Source organism: Gobius niger, assembly GCF_951799975.1.
Source record: "Gobius niger genome assembly, chromosome: 10".
NCBI classification, from domain to species: domain Eukaryota; kingdom Metazoa; phylum Chordata; class Actinopteri; order Gobiiformes; family Gobiidae; genus Gobius; species Gobius niger.
Window position 1 is genome coordinate 31,110,384 of NC_136861.1, and position 27,502 is coordinate 31,137,885.

The following is a 27,502-nucleotide window of genomic DNA, read 5'->3' on the forward strand; positions in this document are numbered from 1 at the left end:
TCCTGGATGGTGTATTTAACTGTACTTTGAGATATGTTCAAAGCTTTGGAAATCTTTTATAACCAAACCCAGCTTTATACTTGTCAATAACTTTATCCAGGACCTGTCTGGTGTTCTTGGACTTCATGAAGCTTCTGCTCCACAATAGTCTCTAACAGACCTCTGAGACCATCACAGAGCAGCTGTATTTGAACTGACATTAGATCACACACAGGTAGACTATATTTAGTCATTGGGTCAACATGTGATCGATCAGAAATCATCAGGAAACTTCTGAAGGCAATTGTTTGCACTAAAAGGAAAGGGGGCCTATACTTTTGTACATCACACTTTTCATTTTTTTATTCATAAAAAAAAATCTAAATCATGTATAAATTTCATTTCACTTCACGATTGTGTCACTTAATGTGTGTCTTTCACTAAAAATTGCAATTAAATATATTTATGTTTATGGTCAACAGTATGGCAAAATGTGGAAAAGTTAAAGGGGTGCCCATCCTTTTGCATACCACTGTACATCAATTTCCTCATGACTTAAATTGGGTATAGTTGAATAGCATTAGAGTCTAAGAGTGACAATGGAGACACACAATTACTCACAGTATATATTCTATACATGACTGCTAATCCCCGAGTGGGAGGGTGGAGTTTTTGTGCAGAATGAAAACACTGTGTACGGCAACCACAGTGAAACATGCCATGACAAAAACCCCGAGACATCGGAGTACTCATGTGCGGCGGTTCAATGGAAGCAGATGCGCAGCAAATTGAATCACAATTCATTCATTTTGGTTATATTTGTATCTTTGAAGATCCTACAACAACAACAACAAATGGAACTGGAAACGTGTGAATATCAAGAGCACAACACAACAGAGACAGACACTGCGATAGACCCTCATCATATTTTCTCTCTTGGATTGTTAATAACTGCAATTATTTCACCCAAGCACAATATGAAAACAGTGTCAAATCAGAAGACAACCTGTCAACAGTGTTAATTTTGACAACATATTTTGATTTAGTTTTAGTCTTAGTCTTTTGACTAAAGTGTAATTAAATTTTAGTCAAGATTTAGTCAAGATTTAGTCAAAAAAACTTTTAAATTTAGTCGACTTATATTTATAATATTCATTATAATCATATTTAATTGTGGTCCTCGACTTCATGGAGCTTCTTGCACATGAATAAAGCACAAACCTGTTCATTTGACCGTGAATTTAAATGATATGAGGCTTTTTCAGACGGTCAGTGCTTAATTTGATCCCCCATTTGTGGGAACGCATTCCCCCAATTCATTTTTTTTCAGTGTAAAGGATCCAGGAAATATTTAGGAGGATCCGGCAAAAAATGTGTCTGATATAATGGTGTCTAATGAGAGTGTTCTGGCAAATGTTTTGGCTTGTTCCCCCAATCCATCACATCAGACCAAAAGTGTTCCTGAAAATACTAATTTACAAATTAAGCACTGCAGACGGTCAGTAGAAGTTTGGGTGATTTTAGTCTCTCCTTTTCATTTTTATTTAGTCTTATTTTAGTCGACTAAAATATCTGGACATTTTAGTCATAGTTTTAGTCTCATGAGAAACTTTTAATTTAGTTTTAGTCCAATTTTAGTCTGCAATAATAACACTTTGACTAAAATTAAGAGTAAATATTTCGACGAAATTAACACTGCCTGTCAATAATACATTTCATAGTCAAAGCATGTACACTAGCGGCTATCAAAGAGGCACCTCGCTCATCCATTATTGTATTATTGCAATTACTGAAACCTGGTTCAACCTGGTTGCTTTGTACTTTCATAAATCTGTGAAATTGTATGTTTTAACAAATATGACCATAGCTGTGGATGGATTTTACTTGAATGCTTAACCCTTTCTTGTTTAGGGCCCTTTTCCCCAAAATGCTATACATGTGTTTATTTGGGTTTAACTGGCTAATCTTGGTACCAAAATAAACTTTATCCTTGGGACTTTATGTTTCAGTGAAAATTTATAATAAAAAATTACAGTTTGTAAGTAAAAATCAGATTGAAACAGAAAAATCCAAATTCCGCCTGAATGAAAAACACATAGTTGCACCTAACAATGCTCTATCTCTGTCTGTGCTGTAGCGAATCTATTATAGAAAACGCTATCTCAATGGCCGCCGCCTGGGCGCCGCCATGTTTATTTCCCATACCGACTTTGAAGCTAAGCAGGGAAGTGCCTGGTTAGAACTGGGATGGGAGACCGTTCCTCCGAAGCTAGGCAGGGAAGGGCCTGGTTAGGACTGGGATGGGAGACCGTTTGGGAACACCAGGAAGCCTGCCGACAGTACTGAGTGTGTGCGTGGACATCCGCGGCCGGCCCCCACGTGACGGTCCCACCGGCATTGGCCACGGGTCCATATGGACCGCGGTGCTGCTGTCCGAGGACAACCCGCTGTCACACAAACGCGAGTGCACGCGATCTGACTGCCGTGCGTGTGCGCGCATCCAAACAGGGCGATGTGTGCGTGTGTGTGTGTGTGTGCGTGTGCGTGCGTGCCCAAAACCTGCTCAAACACGAGCCTCTAATCAAACGCGCTGCTCCGACTGATTTCTCCTCCGTGTGAGTCAAAGCGAAAATGAAACCACTTAACGAGCGCATGGCCTGCACTGCGTAGTTTTTTCCCCTTTTTTTTTTCTACTTTGCTGCTGTACCTTTTGTTTTCTATTTTGCTTTCACGTATTGTGAGCCCAGAGGTACATTTGATTCTAAAGCAGCTTTGAAAGCATTGCCAATTTTATTGTAAGGTTATAAATACTGTCTAACAACGATCATTAGGCTACTTCAGTTCAAAACCTACTCATTCCTTTTTTTTTATTGTACTACCGTGATGGACCAAACCACGGGTCCTGCACCGTGACCCAAACTGTTAAAGCTGAACCCCTAATATTTCTCCATAATTATCACACTGTCTCTTGAATCCTGTTCCCCAAGTTTAGCGAAAATATTGTCGTACTTTATAAGAGAGGAGCACGGGTGCATCAAACACTCCAATTGCAGTTTGTTTGAAAAAATTTTGAGCCTTCATTCTTTTACTCATTTGTAGTGGCCATAGTTTTTGGAATGGGTTGGGAACCACTGGCCTACAGCTGAACTGTGTGACGGGTTGGCCATTTCTTTGTAGTCACTCACAATCTCTGAATATCAAATGTGGAGACTAGCGAGGCCCGGCCGAAGGCCGGGTCTCAGCTAGTAAGAACAGAAATGGAAATAATCAATATAATGTGTGCTCCCTGTAGGCAACCAAATACCAGTATGTCAAAACACTAAAGTTATACATGCTTTATAAAAAAAATCTCACTGTGCCAAATTGTGCCAAATAAAAAAAATTCTTCCTTTTTTTTAATCTTTTTTTTAACAGAAATTAAGTATTTTAGTCATAGGGACATATCGGGTCACAAAATTGTATTCCCTGTCTAAAAATTTAAAACACAATTTTTTCCAAAAACATTACACAATAGCATTTATTTGTCACTGACCAAAATATGTACAACAAATTATGACAAATTGACATATTGTGGCTATTTGAGGATCTGTTGATTTGAAATTGGAGAGGATGAATTTGTTGCTGAGAGTCCACTGAACACGGAGAGGTGAAAAATATGACTGACAGTATTTGTATGCGAAAGTTGTGGCCTCGGAGATGCAGACACAAGGGGGGCGGAGCCAATTATGGCTCTTTAGAGCTTAAGGGGTTGGAAATTCTAAATGATAAAAAGACAAATATCCTCATGAGTTCTGTGTATCTGGTTCAAGTATAGAAACTTTCAATAAGTGGATGGATACATTGTTTTCCACTGTGAACTAAAAAAACGTATTTATCTGTGGTGATTTTAACATTGATTTGTTAATCCAACAATCTCCACAAATTGTTTATCAAAGTAAAAACAAAAGAAGTAGAGCAAAGATATAAAAAGTGCGAATATAGATTAACTGACATTATAAGAACAAGCAAACGGTCATATTATTAAAAAAATGCACTTGGATTTGAATTTTATTACAATTTAAATTCAACTTAACCAGATTAAATACAAAATAAATTGTTCCAAAATAGCACACTAAAAGTTAATTTAATTTGGATACTGAAAATGTGTTTATTACATTACATTTTAACATAATTAAAGGTACATTATGCAACTTCTTATGTGAAAAAAAAAAAAAAAAGTTCATATTTGTGTGCATTTGACCTTGTTGTGACCCAGCGGCTGTATGAGTGGTCAGCATGGCGCCTTTACTTTCCATCACAGTTGTCTCTTGGATGGTCCAAGATGAATTGTTTGGAAGGTTTTTTTTGATGGACCGTCCCTCCCACCAGAAAACATACAAAACAATTCATCCTGGAGCGTTGTAGAGAGCGTTGTAGAGACCCCGGGGATGGAAAGTAAAGGCGCCATGCTGACCACACATACAGCCACTGGGTCACTACACGGTCAAATACACACAAGTATAAAAAAAAAAAAATTACATATAAAGTTGCATGATGCATCTTTAAAGGGACTTTACGGAGTTTAAAAATGTTACAACTAGGTATTCCCCCCATGTTCCAGCAATGTCCTAATGTGTAGAATGAGCTCAGACCTGTTCGCCACGACTGCCTCATAAATCCTGGACTGTCCCTCACAAAGGTGTTTCCTCGGGTCCGAAGTGCCGTCATGCACGAGCTTAATATAGAAGGAGTAGTGAGTATAAAATGACCAACTTGCTAGTCTCTTTAAGTGTATCAGTTATAAATAGAGCAAAACTATACCTGGATGAAAATGCACTCCGCACTCTATACTGCACCTTATACTCCCATACCTTACGTATTGTGTTGAAGTGTGCGGGAATACTTACCAGAACACAGTTAATCTGATACATACAACATAATCTTGATCATGATCTTGTAAAATATAGTGCATCAATACAAAACATTCAACAAATTATTACCGCCTAACCTACAACGTTTTTTTTTTTTATACCCATACACAAAAGAAATATATTAAAATATATTTCTGAGTATCCAAAATATATGCCAAATATGTGGCAATATATTAGCATTTCAGACAGTGTCTAAGGAATATATTCTGAAATATATTGAAATATATTGAAATGTATTGTGATATTCATCCACTTATATTTTACATATATGGGGCAATTTATAACAGATGAAATATATGTTTGATTGCACATCAATGCACTTCCCATAGTCTAGTAAGCTATACCACAATCATGTTTCTGTGGAAACTGCCAGTTTTCTCAAACCTTTTCTCTCATCCCCACTATACAGTAGATATCATTGTGTTACCGTCCAACCTCTGGATATATTGAGAATTGGGTCATGCAACATGTGCAATAACCCCTTTGCAAAACACAAAAAAAATACACGCAATAATCTGTGTTTACATCATTTTATCTGTGTCACTTTATCTGTCACTTATCAGCCACGTGCACTAAACTATGACTGTAAACCTGCACTGCTAATACTGACATTTTTTTGTTATAGCCTGTTTATTTTATTTTTTACTGTCTATACTTTTTGTCTTGGTAGGCATTGTATATAAGATAACACTTTTTACAATTTAATTGATATTAATTAATTTAATATTTGGATTTAAAGTCTAATTAATATTTAATTGCCACAATTTTTTTTTCGCACTGTAGTGATTTGACGCGCTCCGTCAGGAAGCCTAAAAAGCATGTGGCTAATTACCATATGTAAACATAGATGCGCGGCTTTTACACAATGATTTTTTTTTTTACCCCGGCCCTTTCTTATTGCTTAATACACAAGATGTCAAAAAAACAAAAACAAATTAAAAATAACACAGATACATTCAACAATGCTCGGTATAAGAACGCGTGTGTGTGTGTGAGTGTGTGTTATTTCCTAAAGTAAACCAATCTTAGAGCTAGTTTGTTTGAAATAGTTGTGGCGCGAAAGCCAATTGGCTCGTACACCTGTTGTGGGCGGAAGGAACGGAGATGGGCGCTCGTGCGGTGCAGATCCATGGGTGCAGTTGTGTGGCGGTTGCGGGCAGTGCGGAGAGCGGCGCTCGCTCCGGAGACACGGAGAGAGAAAAAGTTCTTCCTAATGTGCATTCTCTTCGGACCTGGACCTAGCGAAGTGGAAAGGACACAACATCGACTAAGCCTTGGGTGGGAGTAGTCGAACCAAACCAAAAAACAAAACTGAATCCTCGGACGAGAGTGAAATCCGGGCAGAGAACCGTTAGCTGGCAAGCTAAGTTAGCATACTTGTGCTAACGGCTAGTTTCATCTAACGACCTATGGCTGGCTGGCATTTACGTAAGTATTTTACTTTACTGAATATATTGGCACCGTGTCGCTCGCTTGCAATCAGTCACTCGCATTTTTTTTCTACTGTCTCCAGGTTGCTATATGCAAGTCTAATAAATGAGCTAAAGATAAGCAACATTTTTTTTTTTTTTTTGTGATAGAATTACAAATTCAATTAGTTTGCCACTAAATTGTGCCGAATAGCCATATTTTTTAATAATTTGGACTGAGACATGTAATGTACAGAACAACTATACATTGGTGCTAGACATTATTAAAGTGGGGGTATTATGCAAAATCGACTTTTTCAAGCTTTACATCATGTTATTATGTCAGTCCCTCATTAAAAACATGCCTGAAGTGTTGCCTTGGCACATTCACGTATTTTTGAGTAATCTGTAAAAACTCTGATGACAGCCATTTTAGTGATAGGTTCCTAGGTTCCTCCTAGGAACGCCCCCACCTCCTGGAGACGCCTCCGAGCTTTTGTCACCAGCCGAGTAACCAACCACTGCTCCTCAGCAGAACCCCCTCCCCACTGATGCCACAGACAGCGTGTGGAGGGGGCGTAAAGAGACAGAGGCCTATTTCAAGACATTCGCTACAGCCATTTTTAGAGAGCAATTTTATACAAGGCAGATATTCTGATTTACTGCATTGACAGACCAACAGAAGGTTTCGTCATCATTGTAGTGTGATATAGACTGGTGCTATGTGATTGAAAAAAGCATAATACCCCCTCTTTAATGCCTTGCACTAAATGCATTATTGTGTTATTTTACCTGTATTATAGTGTCTTAAAATCAAAATTTGAATATTAGAATGCTTTGCGCTGTTGTTAAATTTGGTTATGCATTAGTGAAATGGTCATGTTATTTTATTTTATTTATTTAAGCCAAAAATAGTTTTAAGTGTGTGTCTCTGAGACAGACTGTGTGTCAAGCCAGCACAAACCTGGTAAAAATAAGTATTACTATTTTCTTACCTAATTTGCTAAGAGTATTGCACTTTCATGCTGCATTCAATCTCGATGCATCTTGCAATCATTTACTGTTTATGCTTTTACTATAAATAATGTCCTATTTTGATTTGTCACAAAACTAGTTTTGGAAGGATCTGAATGCTGTCCACAAATGGATGAGGACCAGGGTGGATGTCAATTTGAGGTAAGTTAAAAAAAATGACAAAGAAAACTAATGGACTGTTATATACTGTATCAATCTATGTTTTGGTTTATGTGCTTAAATCGACCTTGCCTCCAGTGTCTCCGTACACTGGTGTATGAATGAGAATGTGAATGGGTGAGTTGATGTAAAGTTTTAGTGCCGAAAAAGCAGGTAGAAAGGCGCTATATAAATGTGCCCATTTAGAAGGACAGTAACTTCAATCATATCTTTGTCATATTGTTTTAAATCAGCCTTTTCTGTCTGTTTGTAAGGCCAACTTTTTTATCTTTTACAAGGTACTGGCAGACAGGAAACTGCGTGCCCGGCAAGGTGTGCAGGGAAGAAGAGATGGCACCAATGCAGTCGAGGTAGAAGAGCCAGGCAGAGGTGATTTTCAACACACAAAGTAGTGTAATAATAATAATAATAATAATTAAAGCCGCAAGCGGCATTTAGAGGCCCTCGCGAGCAGCGTTGGCCGGATGGCGCACGCCGTCGCACGCCACCGCAATAACCGGGGGGCGCTGCCGCGCCCTACATGATTCAGCTGTCGCTGCCACCCTCGGTTGAGTTTATAAAAGAGCAAAGGCAAGAAATGCGCCTTCGGCGCCAGATCACGCGATATTTCCCAAAATGGCCGACTTTGTGTGGGTTGCCTAGCAACCACGTAATGTACTTTTTTGTTCGGACGGTCATGACGAAGGTGTGTACCAATTTTGGTTTGGCTACGCCAAACTTGATATCGGGTCGTTGCCATGGCAACACGGTGGGAAAATGGGCGTGGCCATAATTTACTTTTTGATTGGGGTCACGTGACGGATGTCTGTGCCAAATTTTATTTGTCTACGACAAAGTTTACTTTTTTTCTCCATTCATTTTTATTCGGTGCTCTGCAGGGGGCGCTATCGCGCCCATTTTCAAAATTCCTATATCAAAACATCCGGGGCCGAGGACTCGACCAACGATTCAAGTTACAGTAAAATCGGCCAAAGTATGTGCGAGTTATGACTCTTCGAAGGTGACGGCGAACGCCGAAAACGAACGCCAAATTCATGGCGTTGCCATGACAAAACCGGAAATCCTATTAGAAAGTTTTTAATAACTTTTAATGCCCCACATGTGTAGATGATCTGGAGCGACCGGGGAGTCGCTGCGTTCAACGCCCTAGGACGAGTTCGTTCAAATGCGAGGGCATGAAAAGGCGCCTTCGGCGCCACGTCACTCCTCTGGCCAATATGGCCGCCATACAGACGGTTGCCTAGCAACCGTGTAATATCTTTTTTTGTTTGGTTCCATGTGACCAATCACTGTGCCGAATTTTTTTCGTCTACGACGAACTAAAATTTTCGGGGTTTTCGGGATTTTGGGGGGTCTGGCCATAGGCCGCAATGTTAACGTCGTTTTTCCAGGGGGCGCTGACGCGCCATTTTTTTGAATTTTTGAAATTTGGAGATGTGAAAGTTTTTTTTTTCACCTAATTGAATTTTGGGCAAAAATTCAGGACTTTTCGTCGGTGGGAAGTGGCCGAAACGGCCTTCGGGGGGGAGAGGAAAAATAATAAGAATAAGAATAAGAAAAACCCTTACAATAACAATATAGCGCCGCCTCCGGCGGCCCATATTTATATTGTCGGAAAGGTCTCACGTCCAGTAACCCACCCGTGAGGTTCATTGTCAAATACGAGCGCGTTGCGCTCGTATTTTACCACTTCTTTGTCAATATTTCTTAATGCGTTTTTTTTTCAGATTTTTGTGCGAGCAACAACAAATATGCCGCTTTCGCGGCAAACACCTATATCATTGGATAGGCCTCGATGCCCTGAGTCACTCTAGTAGTGTTTTGGGCATGGTCGATGACGAGCGCGTTGCGCTCGTCATCGACTACTTTCTTGTCGATGTTGCGCCTTGCCTGCAGTTTTCACCTTTTTTCACACGAGCAGTTACAAATGTGCCGCTTTCGCGGCACACGCCAATTTCACCGGACAGGGCGTGGTGCCGGGAGTCCCCCCATTACTGTCTAATGCATGGGGAGCGCTCCGCGCTCTGTTTCTTGAGCGCTGCGCGCTCTTTTCGGGACGTGCGCTATGCGCACGTCTTTCTTCAGTGCGCTCTGCGCACTGCCGTACAATTACAATAGGCCCGAGCCCTGCCAGGCCGCTCGGGCCTAATAATGCATCGGTTTTATAGAGTGCTTTTCTGGACACTCAAAGACACTTTTCATTGCATTATTCATTCACTCCATGCTTGTAAGGTTTACCATATACAAATGTCGCTGACTGCAGGCACTGGAAATGTGTTGGATCAAAATACTTCTCTGAATTCATTTAACATGAACACACATTATCCTCCAGTGATGTTGTGCTCCATCCATACATTTTGAGATGTTTGTTGTACTAATCTTCGATAGGAAAGTAACCACAGTGGAAAACCAACGGCCGACAAAAAGTCCAATCACATGTGATATGTCGCTTCTGTGCACAGAGCCTCTTGGATGCCCAATGATTGGCATTCTTCTCAGCAGCGACACACGCAGCCAGTGACCCCACATTGAGGAGCCTGGAGAGGAGGAAGACCACAATCTGAGGCACACAAGACTCTGCTCAAGGCAGCAATCAAAGCTCACAAATAAGGTAAGTACAGGAAAGCCAGTCTTGTACACTGCGGTTTTACATAGTAGGTTGGCCAACTGAAACTCAATTTTGTCAATGCAGTGCTGCACATGAACAGTGAGGAGGCTGCAGATGAGAGCACTGGAGACACAGAGGGAGGACTGAGCTGGAGAAACGGACAATGCAGAGCCAAAGTGACTTTCTGTGTGAACCATAGCCAGGTGAAGGAACATTTGTGTGTTTTCTTAAAGCCTTTTTTTAAATGGTAAATGGACTCCACTTATATAGCACTTTTCTACCTTTATCAGGCCCAAAGCGGATACACCTCCCTCTCGCTCTCTCTCCTCCTCCTTCTCTCACCTCATCAAAACAGTTGATCAAATCTGCACATGTTCAATCCACATCCCTGTGCTCTATTGTCAATGTCTTTGAGCAGTGACGTCATATTGACAGTTTGCAGACTGCTGAAATTCATATTCTCAAAGAAGAAAGTGCAAGCACAAAACATATTTGTATTCACAAGTGAGAAATCAAACACACGCTTCAAGAGCCTATATTTGTAATTACAAAATGCCATGTCTTTTGAGTTTTTTTCTACATGCACGTCATAATTGACAGTAACCTACCCCATACAGCTTGCTTAAACTGTCCATAGAATTCCAGGATTTCCAAATCGTTATTAGCTGTTTTTTGCTGAATTTCCTGGGGTACGATATTACTGCGCGGATGTCTAAGTACTTCAGGTGTTATTACGCTTCACAATATACTGCCCCTTTTTATCCTCTTAGAAAATCAACATGTTTAATTTCGTGTAACTAGAGTTGGATCATGTAAAGCCTCACAAAGCACAAAGACCACACAGGTACACATCAACATGTTTAAGCTAAGGTAAGAAAATATCTCGGTATGTAAAAACTGTGGCCTATTCCTTTAACTTTCATTAAAAGTGACTCTTCTTCATATCCAGAGCGTTTCTAACCATTAACCATTGCTTAAATGCTCCAATATTTATCTAGTTTTAGACCTGCGCCACTCAGACTCCAGTTTAGATCTTTTTCCAGTGCTCCAAATGACTTTCTTTTTTCTTGGGGTCTGTGATGGAGTTTCAGCTGTGCTCAAGGCTGGTCTCTTTATATTTTGTGCAGAATCTATTCTCAATGTTCAAAAGTTGCCTGTTTACAGCAAGAAACCAAAATCGAAGTCTGCTGCTTGTGCACACACATTAGTGTCACACGCTAGTACCTCACTCCGAGGCACTGACTTTTGCAATGACAGTACAGGCATAATATTGCTGGAGCATGTTGGGGGGGTTAAAATTTATAAATTTAACATCCGTAATGCCCCTTTGATCATACTAACTCTGAGCTCACACTATACTGACTAACACACACTCCTCAGCACTAACAAACACATCCCAACACACTACACTACATACCTGCTCGTGGAATTTCAGCACTTTTTACATGTCCCTCTATGTTGTTATGGACCTTTTTTTTTAAATTCTCTCCACCACTGGTAGACGATAAGACTTTGATTGCCCTGATTATTTTGTGTTCTTAGGCGGGAAATCAAAAAGGGACACTTACGCAGACCAAAAAGATCCTCTGGACCCAGAGGCCCTCAATGCAATAATTGGTAAGTTGATGATTGAACATTTTCTCAATCAGATCACTTGTCAAATGCATAATCATTTAAACACAATGTCATGTCTATAATCGCACACACAGAGAAAATAATTGTGTGCATGTTCTTGACTTAGACCGCTAACACCTGGAAACACTGCAAATGACTTTATTAGTCCTTACACTTAAACAAGGTCTCTCATCTTCTTCATTCTCAGAGGCAACAATGAGAAGATTCCCACAGGCTTCCCGGGAGCAGCAGGGCTCAGCTTTTAGCAGAAAAGTTGCAGAACTCCAGTTCAATTTTTTTTTTTTTTTTATCTGTTTGAACATCAAACATTGACTGTAATGTACAGTACATTGATTAATACATTTATTTGAGTAAATATCCAATGTCTTGAAGTGCTTTAATTATATTGATGCCTTTTATGTTTAACAGATATATTGTATATTTTAATGTCTAAATATATTTCCCTATACATTCCCATAAAAGTCAAAATTAATTTGTACATGCGTTGCCATATATGGCGATATGTTTCTTAATGCATTTACATATTATGTCAAAAACATTTCTCCCTATATTTACATATATGTTGGAAATATATTCCCATATATGTCAAAATACATTTATCCTTATATTTACATATGTTTCTTAATGCATTTACATATATGTCAAAATACATTTCTCCTTATATTTACATATATGTCGGAAATGTATTCCCATATAAGGCAAAATACATTTCTCCTTATATTTACATATATGTCGGAAATGTATTCCCATATAAGGCAAAATACATTTCTCCTTATATTTACATATATGTTAGAAATGTATTCCCATATAAGGCAAAATACATTTCTCCTTATATTTACATATATGTTAGAAATGTATTCCCATATAAGGCAAAATACATTTCTCCTTATATTTACATATATGTCGGAAATGTATTCCCATATAAGGCAAAATACATTTCTCCTTATATTTACATATATGTCGGAAATGTATTCCCATATATGTCAAAATACATATATCCTTATATGTCAAAATATATTTTGAAATATATTTTGACATATAATGCCATATACTTTTTAAAATATATGTTTAATATATTTTTTTGGTGTATGGGATAACTCCAGCGCGAGCTCATAACTTGAGAGGTTTTGGATATCTTTCATTGCAGAGAGCTCAAAACTCACATAAACGTTTTTGTGTGTCTGTATGCAGCGTGAAACTCTGGAACAAACTGGATTTACAACACAAGCAGTGCAAGACTATTCATCGATTTAAACTGTTATATAAACATCAGATCTGATCAGAATATAGAGATGAGGGCTTTTAATTTCATTTGCTTCTCCTTAACATCGTTGGCACATTGCCATTATCATCGTTGGTATTGTTCATTCTTCTTACATTGTTAGTATGCATTTTTGTAACAATGTAATAATTATTGTTACCTGTGGTAACTCCAGCATGGTATATAACATTTGTATAATAATCCTTGAACAAAGTAACAGTGAAGCTGAATGTATTAGTCTCTGAATGGGGAACTGGGGGTGGGATTCAATTCAATTCAATTCAATTCATCTTTTTTATTTGAGCATCTGAGTCCCACAAAGTTCTTTAAAAAACAAACAAAAGAAACCAAAACCAAAAAAAAGATACACGTGTAAGTGAAGAGATAAATAAATAAATAACGTGGATATGATGCTCAAAAGGAGCAGGCAGAAGCATAAGCTTGTTAGCGCCCACCCCCTTTTGTGCTTAAGAAATAGATATATTTATTTACTATGCATAAAGAAGATATGACACATAGTAATTTAAATAAATTATCTTCTTCCCACTCCCTTTCAGGTAGAAATGGATCATCATGTTTACATACTGTTTACATACTGTATACTGTACTTTCTGTGCCATTGCCTGAAATAAATGAATACAATTAAATGATATATTCCTGATGATGTGTTGTATTTTTTTTTGTACGTTGTGTTCACATGACATCACAACACTTGAAACAGTTTACACTACACTTTTTGTCTTGGTTCATGGCTAACATCTCTCATTACTGAGCATATCCACATGAAACAAAAACTGGCATATAGTTTAACATCTTCTCTTTCAGCACAAATGAATACATTTCCGGTGACAATATTCAAAAACACGATGACATAATCCCCAACATGTGATGGTCAATTTGTCAATTTTATATGAGGAGATTTCGTCCCAAAGCTGCGTCGCTCCTTTAGAGTCTGACAGAATCGCCAAACTTCAGATGAGTGGCACAAACAGAGCAGAAAAGAAACAAACATTTGACCAAACTTTTCTCAGTTGGGTCTAGTTCAGGTCTAAGCGGTTGAAGGTTCCACAGACAAACAGCAAAAGCAGCAACATTATCCAACTGAAATAACAAAGACAAAACAAAAAAAACACAGAGAATATGCCCCCATTTCTCCAGGCAAAATTAAGAAATTCATATATTGAAAATAGACCTTCATTGTGTACAGTGTTGGGCAAGTTACTTAAAATTACTAGCTATTACTATTACTATCTGCAGTTTTAAATATGTGATATGTTTGTACTACATATTACATTCAAAAATGTAGCTTACTTTGTTACTTTTGAGTTACTTTTGTAAAAATACACACTGAAAAGAGTCATAATGCCACCGAGCAAAGTATTTCCTTTTCATCTTTCATCTATCTATCACTCATTGAACACTCAGGAATCACTTTTGGTTGCATTTAGCATTTTGTTTGTAAAATGTGCACTTTTGAATCCCAATTTTAAAATGTGCACATAATAAAATGACAAATTAAGAACATCCCCTATAGAGCCTGAAATCCACCCCTGTAGCCACCCCCTGTAGCCTTGCACAAAAACCAGTGGTTTTTGTGCAAGGCTGTACGACTGTGTGGGATGGGGGCCACAGTGAAAAGTGCCAATACAAAAACCCGTCCAAAGTGCTCCAACGAATTCACAAGCACTGCCACGAAATATGTAAAGAATTAAAATAATAAAGGACATCATAAACATGTAAAATCAACAAACAGGCAATAATTCCCACACAGTGCTTATCGTTGACATGTTTTCTGCTGAAAATAACTGCGATATCATAAAAGAATATGAACCCATGGTAAAGCCCATCTGCGGACGCTGAACAGGAAACCTGTCAGTGGTTTTTGCTCTGCTGTGTTTCACTGTGTATCCGGGGGCACAGTGAAAAATGTCAATACAAAAACCCTTGTGTGGTGTGAAATAACATCAGGAGATCAATGTTCAGTTATTTGGTAACAACAAGACACTCCTGACTGTCTTAATGTAGGGAATGAAGTAAGTGCTGTTTAAACAAGAAGTTGCAGTATCCCCATTCTTGTATATAAATATATAAATATATACATTGTATATATTTTAGTACACAGGATGCAGTCTGAGCAGGTGCTTCCTCAATACCCTCTGTAACAGAACAATTGAATGTAATATCACCTCAGACTCTCACTACACTGAGGCCGGAGCAGTAGATTCAGTTGTGAACAAACACATATCCAAATATGTTTAACCCTGTTACTTGCAAATGTGATGGAAGTTGTGTTGAGATCTGAATATGCATAGTTGGGGAAAATAAGCCTAACCCTAAACCTTACCCTGACCCTAAGATGGCAGATAGCAGGTTATACAAAAAAAAAGAGGTGAAATAGATTCTTCATAATCGCCTTTTGCTTTGATTACCGTTTTACACTTTTGATATATTCACACACACACACACACCTCCTCCAGCTGTTCTGGGGGGACCCCGAGGCGACACCAGGCCAGCTCGGAGACATAGTCCCACCACCGTGTCCTGGGTCTTCCACGAGGCCTTGTCCCACTAGGACATGCCTGGAACACCTCCTGCAGGAGGCGACCAGGAGGCATCCGGAACAGATGCCCGAGCCACCTCAGCTGCTCCTTTCGACGTGGAGGAGCAGCGACTCTACTCCAAGCTCCTCCCGGGTAACTGAGCTCCTCACCCGATCTCTTGAGAAAATGCCAAGAATAAAGGGTGGCAATTTCAAAGAATTTAAAGGAATAGGCCACCGTTTTTACATACTGAGATATGCTCTTACCTCACTTTAATATATCCCCGTCTGGTCTTTGTCCGTGCGCTCTGCCAGGCAAACGGAGCACATACGCAGCCTCTCCCACATGTCACATAGCTCCAAAAAAGCTCACGATAGAAGCTACCAAGCTCTTCCACGTGTTCCCTATTCAAATAAAGTTACGTGAAGTGTTTTCATGCGAAGTATATTTACACAGAAATGTAGCATGTCGATTTTATAAGCAAATAAAAAGGGGGACTATATTGTGAGGCGTAATGATACGAGGAGTAAAACGTCCGCGCAGTAACTCCTAAAGACTTCCCCCGCTCACTTCCGTCAATAACCTTTAGGAGTTACTGCGCGGACGTTTTACTCCTCGTATCATTACGCCTCACAATATAGTCCCCCTTTTTATCTGCTTATAAAATCGACACGTTACATTTCTGGGTAAATATACTTCGCATGAAAACACTTCACGTAACTTTATTTAAATAGGGAACACGTGGAAGAGCTTGGTAGCTTCTATCGTGAGCTTTTTTGGAGCTATATGACATGTGGGAGAGGCTGCGTATGTGCTCCGTTTGCCTGACAGAGCGCACGGACAAAGACCAGACGGGGATATATTAACTCGACTAAAGTGAGGTAAGAGCATATCTCAGTATGTAAAAACGGTGGCCTATTCCTTTAAAATCTCAAACACATTTTGAGCTATTTCACCCTTTTTTGTTTCCTACACAATCCCATGGATTAATTAGTACTGGAATGTCTTCAATGAGAATTATACAATGGAAATAGTGTTGGAAAAAAAAAAGACAAACACATAAAAAGTGTTTCCAAACTTTTGACGGGTGCTGTTGTTGCCCAACGGTCTGAGAATCATCCAGTTCTCTTCTTCAAAGGGCCAAAGTTGCCGAGTCCCATCAGATGGTAAATCTGTGGTCTTTGTCTAATCTGAGAACTGTAACTTGAAAGTATCATAATAAAAAGCGTCAACGTGGAACATCGGTACTTCCACATTCAGATAAGTCCCAATGTTCCCCCTATAAACAAATAGTTATATAGTGCTGGTGTTTCCCGTGTACACACTGACATTCAAACCTAATCCTATTCACAGCTCTAGACCTTGGCCCTAACCCTGAGGAGAAAACAGCCATGGCACACCAAGCTAGTGTATGTAGAAAGTTCTGAGTTGGAAATAATTAAGGAGAACTATTGCGGAGGCGTCTGGAGCAAATTAGGGAACGACTCTGGGACTCTGCATCTGACCCGTCTTGTCTTAACAGCTCTGGCGGGGATGGATCTGCCTTGTAACCAGGACTATCTATAACAGAACTTTGCAAACAATCGTGGCATTGTGGATTATGATTTTTTATGTGTTTTTGGGCTGAATATACAGCCCAATTCAATGTGTAATGATCTACTCTGAGGCAGATATTTATACATGAGACGCATAGGCCTATGTTACATGTTCCTCTGTATAGTTTCGGATTACATTCAGTGAGGAACAACGATGGAGACAAGAGATGAGGGACTTCAAATCGCGTCAGCTTTCAGGCATTCATGAAATAAAACACTTATTTGCAAAGTTCTGCAAAAATCCTGGTGCTGGTGACATGTAATCCACGAGTGTTTCTGACTCCCCAGACCCTCGCTCTCTGCACCCGTCATTTGCAGACTATAGACTAATGAAGGTTCTTGAGTCATCTTCTGTAGTTGAAGTGTCCAACGTTTCGCCTCTCATCCAAAAGGCTTCGTCAGCGCACTAAGGTTCAACTCAGGGAGGAGTTCAGCTTGGCTCACTCCCCTCTATGAACAGCTACTCTCACCTGTGGGTAAACATCTTTGTAGTTATGAGTCTTTATAGTAACGACCTAACTCACACCTGAGGTTCAGTCTGAACGGCCCTAATCTCAGCTGATCACTGCTATTTACGTGTCACGATACATAGGGGCCAGTGTGATCGGTATTGTGATAGAGTAATAGTCAGTTTGTAATTGTGTCACTTTTCAGTCATGATTTTTGTTACGTGCAAAGGTATTAAAAGCATGCCTTGGTAATATAGCTGTTTTTTTCTTTTTACCAATACAGACACCGGCTCTTAACCTCTTACCACCCACCAAAACCAAATCCATTCTCTCCTCTTTGCCATTGTCGTCACTTTTTATTTCCCTTGTGTGGGATTTTTGTATTTTTTTGCTGGATTTTTGTATTTTTTTTGCTGGATTTTTTTTTTGCTGGATTTTTTTTTTTCTGGATTTTTGTATTTTTTTTCTGGATTTTTGTATTTTTTTTGCTGGATTTTTGTTGTTTTTTTTTGCTGGATTTTTTTTTTTTTGCTGGATTTTTGTCTTTTTTTGCTGGATTTTTGTCACTTTTTGCTGGATTTTTGACTTTTTCTGCTGGATTTTTGTCATTTTTTTTGCTGGATTTTTTTTTTTTGCTGAAAATTTTTATTTTTTCTGCTGGATTTTTGTCTTTTTTTTGCTGGATTTTTGTCACTTTTTTGCTGGATTTTTGTCACTTTTTGCTGGATTTTTGTCTTTTTTTGCCGGTTTTTTTTTTTTTTTTTGCTGGATTTTTGAAATTTTTTTGCTGGATTTTTTTTTTTTGCTGGATTTTTTTTTTTTTTTGCTGGATTTTTTTTTTTTTTTGCTGGATTTTTGTCATTTTTTTGTTGAGTTTTTTGTCATTTTTTTGGGTCACTTTTTAGTGTTTGTTTTGTTGCGTTTTCATCCTCATTTTCTTCTCGTTTTTTGCCTCTGTTTTGAAGAAGCTTTTAGATTTGGAGAATTTAGAGAAAACATGTTCAGGTGGGAGTTAAGAGGTTAAAGCACATGCTGGTGTTTTATCAAGTTTCGGCAGAGTGGAATACTGGAGCTAGAGCAAGACCATCGACAAATTTGGAAGATGGACAGTTTAACTCATATATTTATCACTATCTGGAAGGAAATCCAATATTGACAACTGGAACACACCATTTCACCAAACGTGAAGAATGGTAACAACAACAGGAAACGCTGGAAGAAGAGGAAGCTCTATTAACAGTTGAAAAGGGAAATAGAAATCTCAAGGGTAATAATGAGTATAAGCCATAAGGCAGACTCCAACGCTACATTCCTACTGTATTTCAAGTAGTTTGTGTAGAACAAGCAGGTTGTATTGAAGCACTGTGACGGCTACTTCGACTACTGGGGCAAAGGGACCCAAGTCACGGTAACTTCTGGTAAGTCATGGGTTTTCAATGTATCTCAAGTCAGAATTTTACCATTTTTTGTTTTCAAATCACCAAAGCAGTGGTAATGTTGAGGGTTTTTGAATTGGTGTACCACCTAAATATGTCACTGTGACTACGGCTACTTCGACTACTGGGGCAAAGGGACCCAAGTCACCGTAACGTCTGGTAAGTGATGGATTTAGATGAATTTCAAGTCAGCGTTTCTCTTTGTTTTATACAATACTAAATTGAGCCAGCTCCAAAAAGCGACAAAAAAATCCGGCATAGACTTAGACGTTAGTGTTTTTGAGCTGGTGTACCATTGGCATTTCTCACTGTGACAACGTCTACTTCGACTACTGGGGCAAAGGGACCCAAGTCACCGTGACTTCTGGTAAGTAAAGGGTTTTCAATGTATCTCAAGTCAGAATTGAAAGATTTTTTTTATTTTCAAATCACCAAATCAGTGGTAATGTTGAGGGTTTTTGAATTGGTGTACCACCTAAATATGTCACTGTGACTACGAATACTTCGACTACTGGGGAAAAGGGACCCAAGTCACAGTAACGTCTGGTAAGTGATGGATTTAAATGAATTTCAAGCTTGCATCTCTCTGTGTTTGTACAATACTACAAACTCCAAAAAGCGACTCAAAAATCCGGCATAGACTTAGACGTTAGTGTTTTTGAGCTGGTGTACCATTGGCTTTTCTCACTGTGACAACGCTTACTTCGACTACTGGGGCAAAGGGACCCAAGTCACCGTAACTTCTGGTAAGTAAAGGGTTTTCAATGTATCTCAAGTCAGAATTTTACGTTTTTTGTTTGTTTTCGAATCACCAAAGCAGTGGTAGTGTTGAGGGTTTTTGAATCGGTGTACCACCTAAATATGTCACTGTGACAACGGCTACTTCGACTACTGGGGCAAAGGGACCCAAGTCACCGTAACGTCTGGTAAGTGATGGATTTAGATTAAGTTCAAGTCTGCATTTCTCTATGTTTTATACAATACTAACTCAAGTCAGCTCCAAAAAGCGACTCAAAATTCTGGCTCAGACTTAGACGTTAGTGTTTTTGAGCTGGTGTACCATTGGCATTTCTCACTGTGACTACGCTTACTTCGACTACTGGGGAAAAGGGACCCAAGTCACCGTAACTTCTGGTAAGTAAAGGGTTTTCAATGTTTTTTGTTTTATTTCCAATCATCAAATCAGTGGTAATGTTGAGGGTTTTTGAACTGGCGTGCCGCTGAAATATGGCACTGTGACAACTACTACTTCGACTACTGGGGAAAAGGGACCCAAGTCACCGTAACTTCTGGTAAGTCATGGTTTGTATGAGTTGGTCTGTGCTTTAAACAGTTTTGAACCCACGTCTACTCACAAAATTCGTACTCAGACTGGTTTAGTGTTTTTGAATTGGCGTACCATTGACATTTCTCACTGTGACTACGACTACTTCGACTACTGGGGCAAAGGGACCCAAGTCACCGTAACGTCTGGTAAGTTAATACTGTAAATGTATCACAAGTCTGCGTTTTACAGTGTTTTTTGGCTTAAATGTTGAATGAACTTAATTTATTCAATACCATTGGCCATTAACTGATTCAAACCAAAGGTAATGTATAAATCCCTTACATGAGAATCAAAAAAGAAGGATTTAGTGTTTTCGAACTGGTTTGCCATTGAAACATATCGCTGTGACTACCATTACTTCGATTACTGGGGAAAAGGGACCCAAGTCACCGTAACTTCTGGTAAGTTTTGCATTTACTGCCAGTTATTTCTACTGATTTTATCTGGCTAAATGAACACATTGTGTCTACATCCGAGGTAGTTCTACACACAAAAACATTTTGTTACTTAGATAGAACTGCTTAGGGTTTTTGTGTTGATGTGCCATTGAAAGCTTGCACTGTGACAACTACTTTGACTACTGGGGAAAAGGAACCTTGGTCACCGTAACTTCAGGTAAAAAATCATTCTTCTAACTATTGAATTTGTGTAACACTAATTTCTTGGCATTTCTGACAAACTGTTTCGGAAAAAAAAAAAAACGCAATATTGGACGGACCATGGCTTGAGTTGCAATGGTATTGTAGTGCTGAGAAATGGAGCAAAAATGCAAGGTGTTTACTGCAACATGAGAAATGTTTGTTTTGTCTATAGTTTGACAAATAAATTCAGACAGACAGGTTTTTGTATGTGGACAATGATAAAATTGTTCACTGTGACTACGGCTTTGACTACTGGGGAAAAGGAACCATGGTCACGGTCACTTCAGGTAAGAAATGTCACTCTTCTAACTATTTAATCTGTATAACATTAATTTCTCAGCATTTCTGACAAACTGTTGGTAAATGTTCTGAACGGAAAATACGGATTATATTGGACGGACCATGGCTTGAGTTGCAATGGTATTGTAATGCTGAGAAATTGGGCAAAAAAAGCAAGGTGTTCGCTGCAACATGAGAATTTTGTGTTGGCGATGATTCTCTTTAATCCTATAGTTTGACAATTAATTCAAAAGACAGACAGGTTTTTGTACGTGGACAATGATAGAATTGTTCACTGTGACAACGCTTTTGACTACTGGGGGAAAGGAACCATGGTCACGGTCACTTCTGGTAAGTCATCAAGCATTTCAATAATAGCAAAAGTATGTCGATTTAAATTGAATTATAAATTGAAAACTGTGTCAGTATGTATGGAAGTCATTTTGTGTAATTGGAAAACGGTGTCAGTGTCATGTCTGGTAAGTTGTGATAAAATATTTGAAATGATTTAACTGCTTTGACAATGAAATAGGGTGAGAAATAAAAGACAAAATGTGCAATTTTGAATTAACATTAAATTGAAAAAAAAAAACGTATTTGCTGTCACTTTGGCAAGTCATGATAAAGTACTTCAAATTGTTTACTACTTTTAAAAAGTCCTTGTGAGGAAATTAAAAATAGAATTCTATGATAAGTATTATTGGTGATTATAGCTTGAAAGTTCTCTATAAATTGAATGGACTGTAAGTACAAAAAAAAAAAAAAAGGTTTTTGTGAAAGGTGATCATTGACTTTGCAAACTGTGACAACTGGTATTTTGACTACTGGGGAAAAGGCACCATGGTAACCGTCACATCAGGTAATACTCCTAATTTATCGATGTTTATTCAATAGAAAAATGGTTTATTGATTAAAATGCTTATATATAATGTTAGAATAGAAAGAGAATATGTGTCTTTCGTTTCAGCTGGAAAATGTGTGATTGTTCTCATGAAAAATTATATTATATGTTTTTATTTCATGTATTGTGAATGACTTTTTATTATATGTTTGCTGAATGTTTGCTGTTATCAATGGTGAGATAACAGCTTAGCAGTCAGTGCATGTTAATAGTAACATGAATACTATTTATATACTTATACTTAGAATAGACCAACGTAAATTTATTCATCCACAGAAAAAATACATTGTAGATAAAATTAACACCAATGATCTGAAAATTAAAAGGATACATAGGATGTTATCACAAAAATAATTATTTTGTTGAAGTTATTTTAAACATTTGAGAAATTTGCTGTGAAAGTGGATCTAAATGTTACATTTACAGTTATACAGTGTACTAGTAATACATAAAATTAAGATTAAAACAGCCCACAGTGACCACCTATTCAGACTTGACTCTGCAGACTTTTTATGGAATAGTTTTTTCCTGCAAAACACAGCCAGCTTTTTCCTGAAAAGTCTGAGCACATGTATTGCCCAAAACGTGTCACTACTTCAATTGTTCCTCTAATAATTGTGTAACCATCTTTTTTTATTACCATGTCCTGACTGAGAACTCTGGCCTGACCTTTCACCAAAAGTGTATTTGCTTTTTTCTTCTTTCATTCCAGCCACTTCCATAGCCCCCACACTGTTCCCGGTGATGCCCTGCAGCTCTGACTTGGAGAATGAAATAACCTTGGCTTGCCTGGCCACTGGCTTTTCCCCGTCGAAGGTGAGCTTTTCGTGGACTCAGAACGGGACGGCCCTGACCGACTTCCTCCAGTATCCATCCGTGCCCCTCCAAAACGACTTGCACTCTGGGGTCAGCCAAATCCGCGTCAAGCGGCAGGACTGGGAAAAGTACCCGTACAAATGCAGAGTGGATCATGCAGCCGGGCCACGAGAAGTGAACTTTGTCAAGCCAGGTGAGTCTTTTTGTCTTTTTCTTTTTGTTGTAGGGAAATATCTTAAAAAAAAGTAGCAGCAGTAGTATACAAACATGTACTGTGCATTTGAGCAACACACAATGTTGTAAACATTAAATTAATTAATTGTAGTATTAGTACTCCTCCTAGTATTAGTAATCCTAAATACATTAGTAATTAAGTAATGCATTGTAGTAGCAATATAGTAAATCCAGAAAAAAATATGTTGTATTTGTAGTTGTATTAGTTGTAGTAACAACCAAAGTACCAGTGGTAGTAGCAAAAAAGATTAACTGGTAATAGTAGTGATACGGTGATAGTTGTAAAGACACTGTAGTTGGTAGTAGTCGTCTGAGTATTAGCAGTAAATCCAGAAGATGTGTTATAGGAGCAGTAGTAGTAGTAATAGTTTACGTTCAAATTGTCTAGTAGATTAATTGAATTAATTAATTAATGAAAAATATTTATCAAAATATTCATGAAAATCATATATATATATCACCAATGTATAAAAATGAAGCACTGAAGACTTTAACAAACGACAGGTGGAGTGAAGGAGCTGATGTTCATGTAAATTCATAATTCATTATTAATAACACATTTCGCACTTCACGGAAAATGCTTTGCTTGCTCTGGAACTGTGTGTCCCTTTATTTGTTTGTCGTCAATCCGAATTCTGTTTTTGCAATCCCATCAAGGTCTGCTTCAGCCGTTCATGTATATGCAGAATTGTGAATCGATAAAATGTTACTTGTTGTAAGCATACACTGCAAAAAGGCTAAGTTGCAGTGCCTTGATATCGCAATACTGACTGATTGTTTTAAGTAGATTTTACAAGTTCTTAACAGTTTTACTTGACTTGTGTTGATATATCACATATTTCTGTAGCTAAACTTTACTCATGTATTTTATGTCAATTTAAATTATTATTTTAAGTAGACTAAGTAAAAGCGTTTTCAATTGGTGTAAAACAATTGGCTGGACATACATTGCATAATAAAATAAATAGCTTTTGAAATTAGATAAATAAACTGACATTATTAGTTAATATTATTTTGAGCTAGATTTTAAACTTTGGTTCGTTCAACTTTGGTTGTGCCTGTAAACCTAAACTTGTCAAAACTATTTAAAACAATTATCTTTTTTTTTTTGCAGTGTAGTGTGATACTGTTAAATGTTAAGTGTAACTGATAACATATTGAATTCACTTCTGCATATATATCACTTTTCCGCTTTTGCAGTTATATATGTGTGTATGTTCTTTTCTTTATTTTTCAGTGGAAAATTATCAAATACAAAATCTAAAGATCATGACCACGGAGGAAGATGGGAAAGTCACACTCTCCTGTCTGGCCAACAATTTCCTTCCCAATGTTTATGGGTTTAAGTGGCTCAGAGACAATCAGAAAATTAACCAAAGCCTCCAGTTCAACACTCCCTCCAAGGCTGAGAAGACGGCCAACGGGACGCTGTACTCGGCCGCGAGCTTTCTCTCTGTGCCCATGGACAGTCTGCGCGATGACACCAAACTCACGTGCGAGTTTGAACTGGGCCGAGGACAAAAACAGGAGTTCCATAACAGGACCTATGAGTACAAGTCTGCAGATCAGTGCTCCAGCGGTAAGTGTGTAGATGTGTAGATTTATTTGTTTTTGCCATTGTGACCGAAAATGTCCTCAAAAAAATGAATGGATGAATCTAAAATGCTGATTTTTTTTTAAGTCATTATATATATATTATTTATATATTTTAATTTGTTTTGTTTGTTTATTAAATAAAAACAGTTTAATAATATTTTACATTTAAAAGAATACTGCCTTTGACTAACAGAAAGGAATTCGGGGTGAAAAGAAGATGGGATGGGGGTGTTTACGCCTTTTTTTAAGCAGTAGTTCTTGTTACACTGCAAAAAGTAATGAAGAATTCAAATGTTCATAAAATAAGTAAATGTGCTCCTGATTTGACCAACTTATGTCAAGAAATTTGTCCACGAGGCAATTTTTTTTTTTTTACGTTACATAAAATATCTCATTGCAATCAAATGTAAACAAAAAAAAGAAGAAAAAAAAACTAATTTTTAATTGGAATAAGATTGTTGTTGACGATTTCTCACAATTTAGGTGAAAACAACTTACCCTATGGACAGTTACTTCATTCAAAGACAAATTTACCTATTTCAACAAAATATTTCTGGATTACATTTTGCAGTGTAAATTATTATTATTTTCATTGCATTACACTATTTTTTAAATTTTTTGGAGTCTTTTTTTTTACTCATCTATATATAGCTTGGATTATCTGTCAGTTGTGTTACTTATACAATTATTTCACGTAAAACATTAAGCTAAACATTCACTACAGTGTATCAAACAATTCTCTGTCAATTATTATTTCCCTATTCAGGGACCCAAATCTAATTGGTTAACATAGCTTTGGGGCTTCCTTCAATTTGGGGCCCAGGACATTGGTTTTCCACCCCTGTTGTGAGGGTTCTGGTTAAATGGCACAAGTATTTTATATGAAAAGAGTTTTCACAATTATACATGACGGTCATAGGTAAACGATCACTAGCGTTTTGCCATCTATGCCTGAAGTCAGTTAAAAATGTGGACCTTTCTCTGCCTCACATAGACTCTACAGAGGACAACACGATGGAGATTATCCCCCCGTCTCTGGAGGACATGCTGTATCGCAGGGAGGGATGGATCCAATGTAAGGTCAAGGTGAAAGATGCGAGCAAAGTGAAGGAGCTGTATTGGATGAACAAAGCCGGAGAGCGCTTGATGAACTCAACAGACCACACGTCGAGGGTGAACGGGGGCAGCTATGTCCTCTCTCTGGGAGTCTCATACGAGGAGTGGAACACCGGCATCACGCGCATCTGCTTTTTGAACCACAAGGATATTATGGCCGGACTCAAAAAGACATATGAGAGGAAGAATGGTGAGTTTGCACTTTTGAAACTAAAGAATACTTCAAAACCAGTTAGAAGGTCCCCCCCCCCCCAATACTCTGCTAAACCTTTTTTGTTTTTGGCCTTTTAGTCGTGTTGTGCATGAGAACAATGTTCTGCACTATAGGAACGTAAAAACACTCAATATCAAAGGCACTACTAATATATTATTTTTTACCTTTTTTTTTTTGGCAAATTGATGATAAGTTGCGATAAGTCAAGCAATCAAGGGTCCAGAAGCCACAAAGTAAATAAAACACCTTAGCATTAGGTTGGCATTAAAGGTCCCATTTTGCGTGTGTGTGTGTGTACAAATAATGTGAATTTGTTGTCAGTCTTGAAACTATGGTCAAAATCTGTTTATAAGATGGTATAATAAAAGAAGGTTTATTAGAACTCATTATTACTATGCAATAATGAGAGACAGAATTTTGCGCTTTAATATAAACAACCAGCTCTGCCCTTGGAGTGTTTCTTGGATGCTTTCACTCCAGTGCTAACCACTCTCCATCTCCACAGACGTATATACCCAGAAGCCTCCGTCCGTTTTCATGCTGACCCCTTTAAAACACTCTAAAGGCGACACGGTGACCCTGACTTGCTTTGTAAAAGATTTCCACCCGGCGGAAATCTATGTGACCTGGCAAATAGACGACGAGGAAGCCATGTATGAGTTCAAAACCACGAACAGCATCAAGAGCAAAGGCACTTATAGCGCCTATAGCCACCTGACGATCCCCAAGGATGAGTGGGAGGTGCCGGACAAAGTGTACAGCTGTCTGGTGTACCACGAGTCCCTGGTGCAGAACAGGAACATTGTCAGGTCCATAACGCAGCACTCGTCTGAGCAAACCACCATGGTCAACCTCAATATGAAGTTCCCAGACATGTGCAAGGCCTAGTAGATCTTCACGTGTCCCTCTTCGTCCCACTGTGTTTTGTCTTGCATATCTATATTCAAAATAATAAAAAAAAAAATAATGTTTAGCAACTTCTCTGTGTTGTCTTTGTTGTGTGTCCCTTTGACTTGTGTCGTCAGTGGTGTCTTGTTATGTATGACGTATGCAGTACCTACACGCATGAATCATAAACATCTTCAGTCAGTTGTAATTGTGAATTTTGTCTATCTGTGTTGGCTCTACTGGATCTTGCACTAAATTGATGGAGAAATTGAGCCCAATTGAAGCCCAATTGAAATGAATGGTATTCTTATAAATGACTGTACAAATATGTATTAAAAAGAAAGAGATAAAAATACAAGGAAGCAAGTCAGGATCACCGGGGTCACCATTAAAACATGTATAATAGGCCAGGTCGAGTGAGAGTGTTGGAGGCAACAGATGGAAAGTCGTATTGTCATAGTCTCAATTATTCTT

The 27,502-nt window shown here is 38.3% G+C and overlaps 1 protein-coding gene and 1 gene segment (V, D, J or C); both read left to right on the plus strand.

The window, feature by feature from the left end:
• The window catches only part of LOC306969616 (uncharacterized protein), a 245,809-nt gene that overhangs the window by 197,764 nt on the left and 20,543 nt on the right, over positions 1-27,502 (plus strand). The window contains exons 3-4 of the mRNA XM_079565276.1: positions 21,550-21,614; positions 22,877-23,173. Of these exons, the coding sequence (XP_079421402.1) occupies positions 21,550-21,614; positions 22,877-23,173 (362 nt within the window). The remainder of the gene's footprint in view (positions 1-21,549; positions 21,615-22,876; positions 23,174-27,502) is intronic.
• LOC306969678 (Ig mu chain C region membrane-bound form-like) lies at positions 26,005-27,107 on the plus strand. The segment is given in 2 exons: positions 26,005-26,116; positions 26,646-27,107.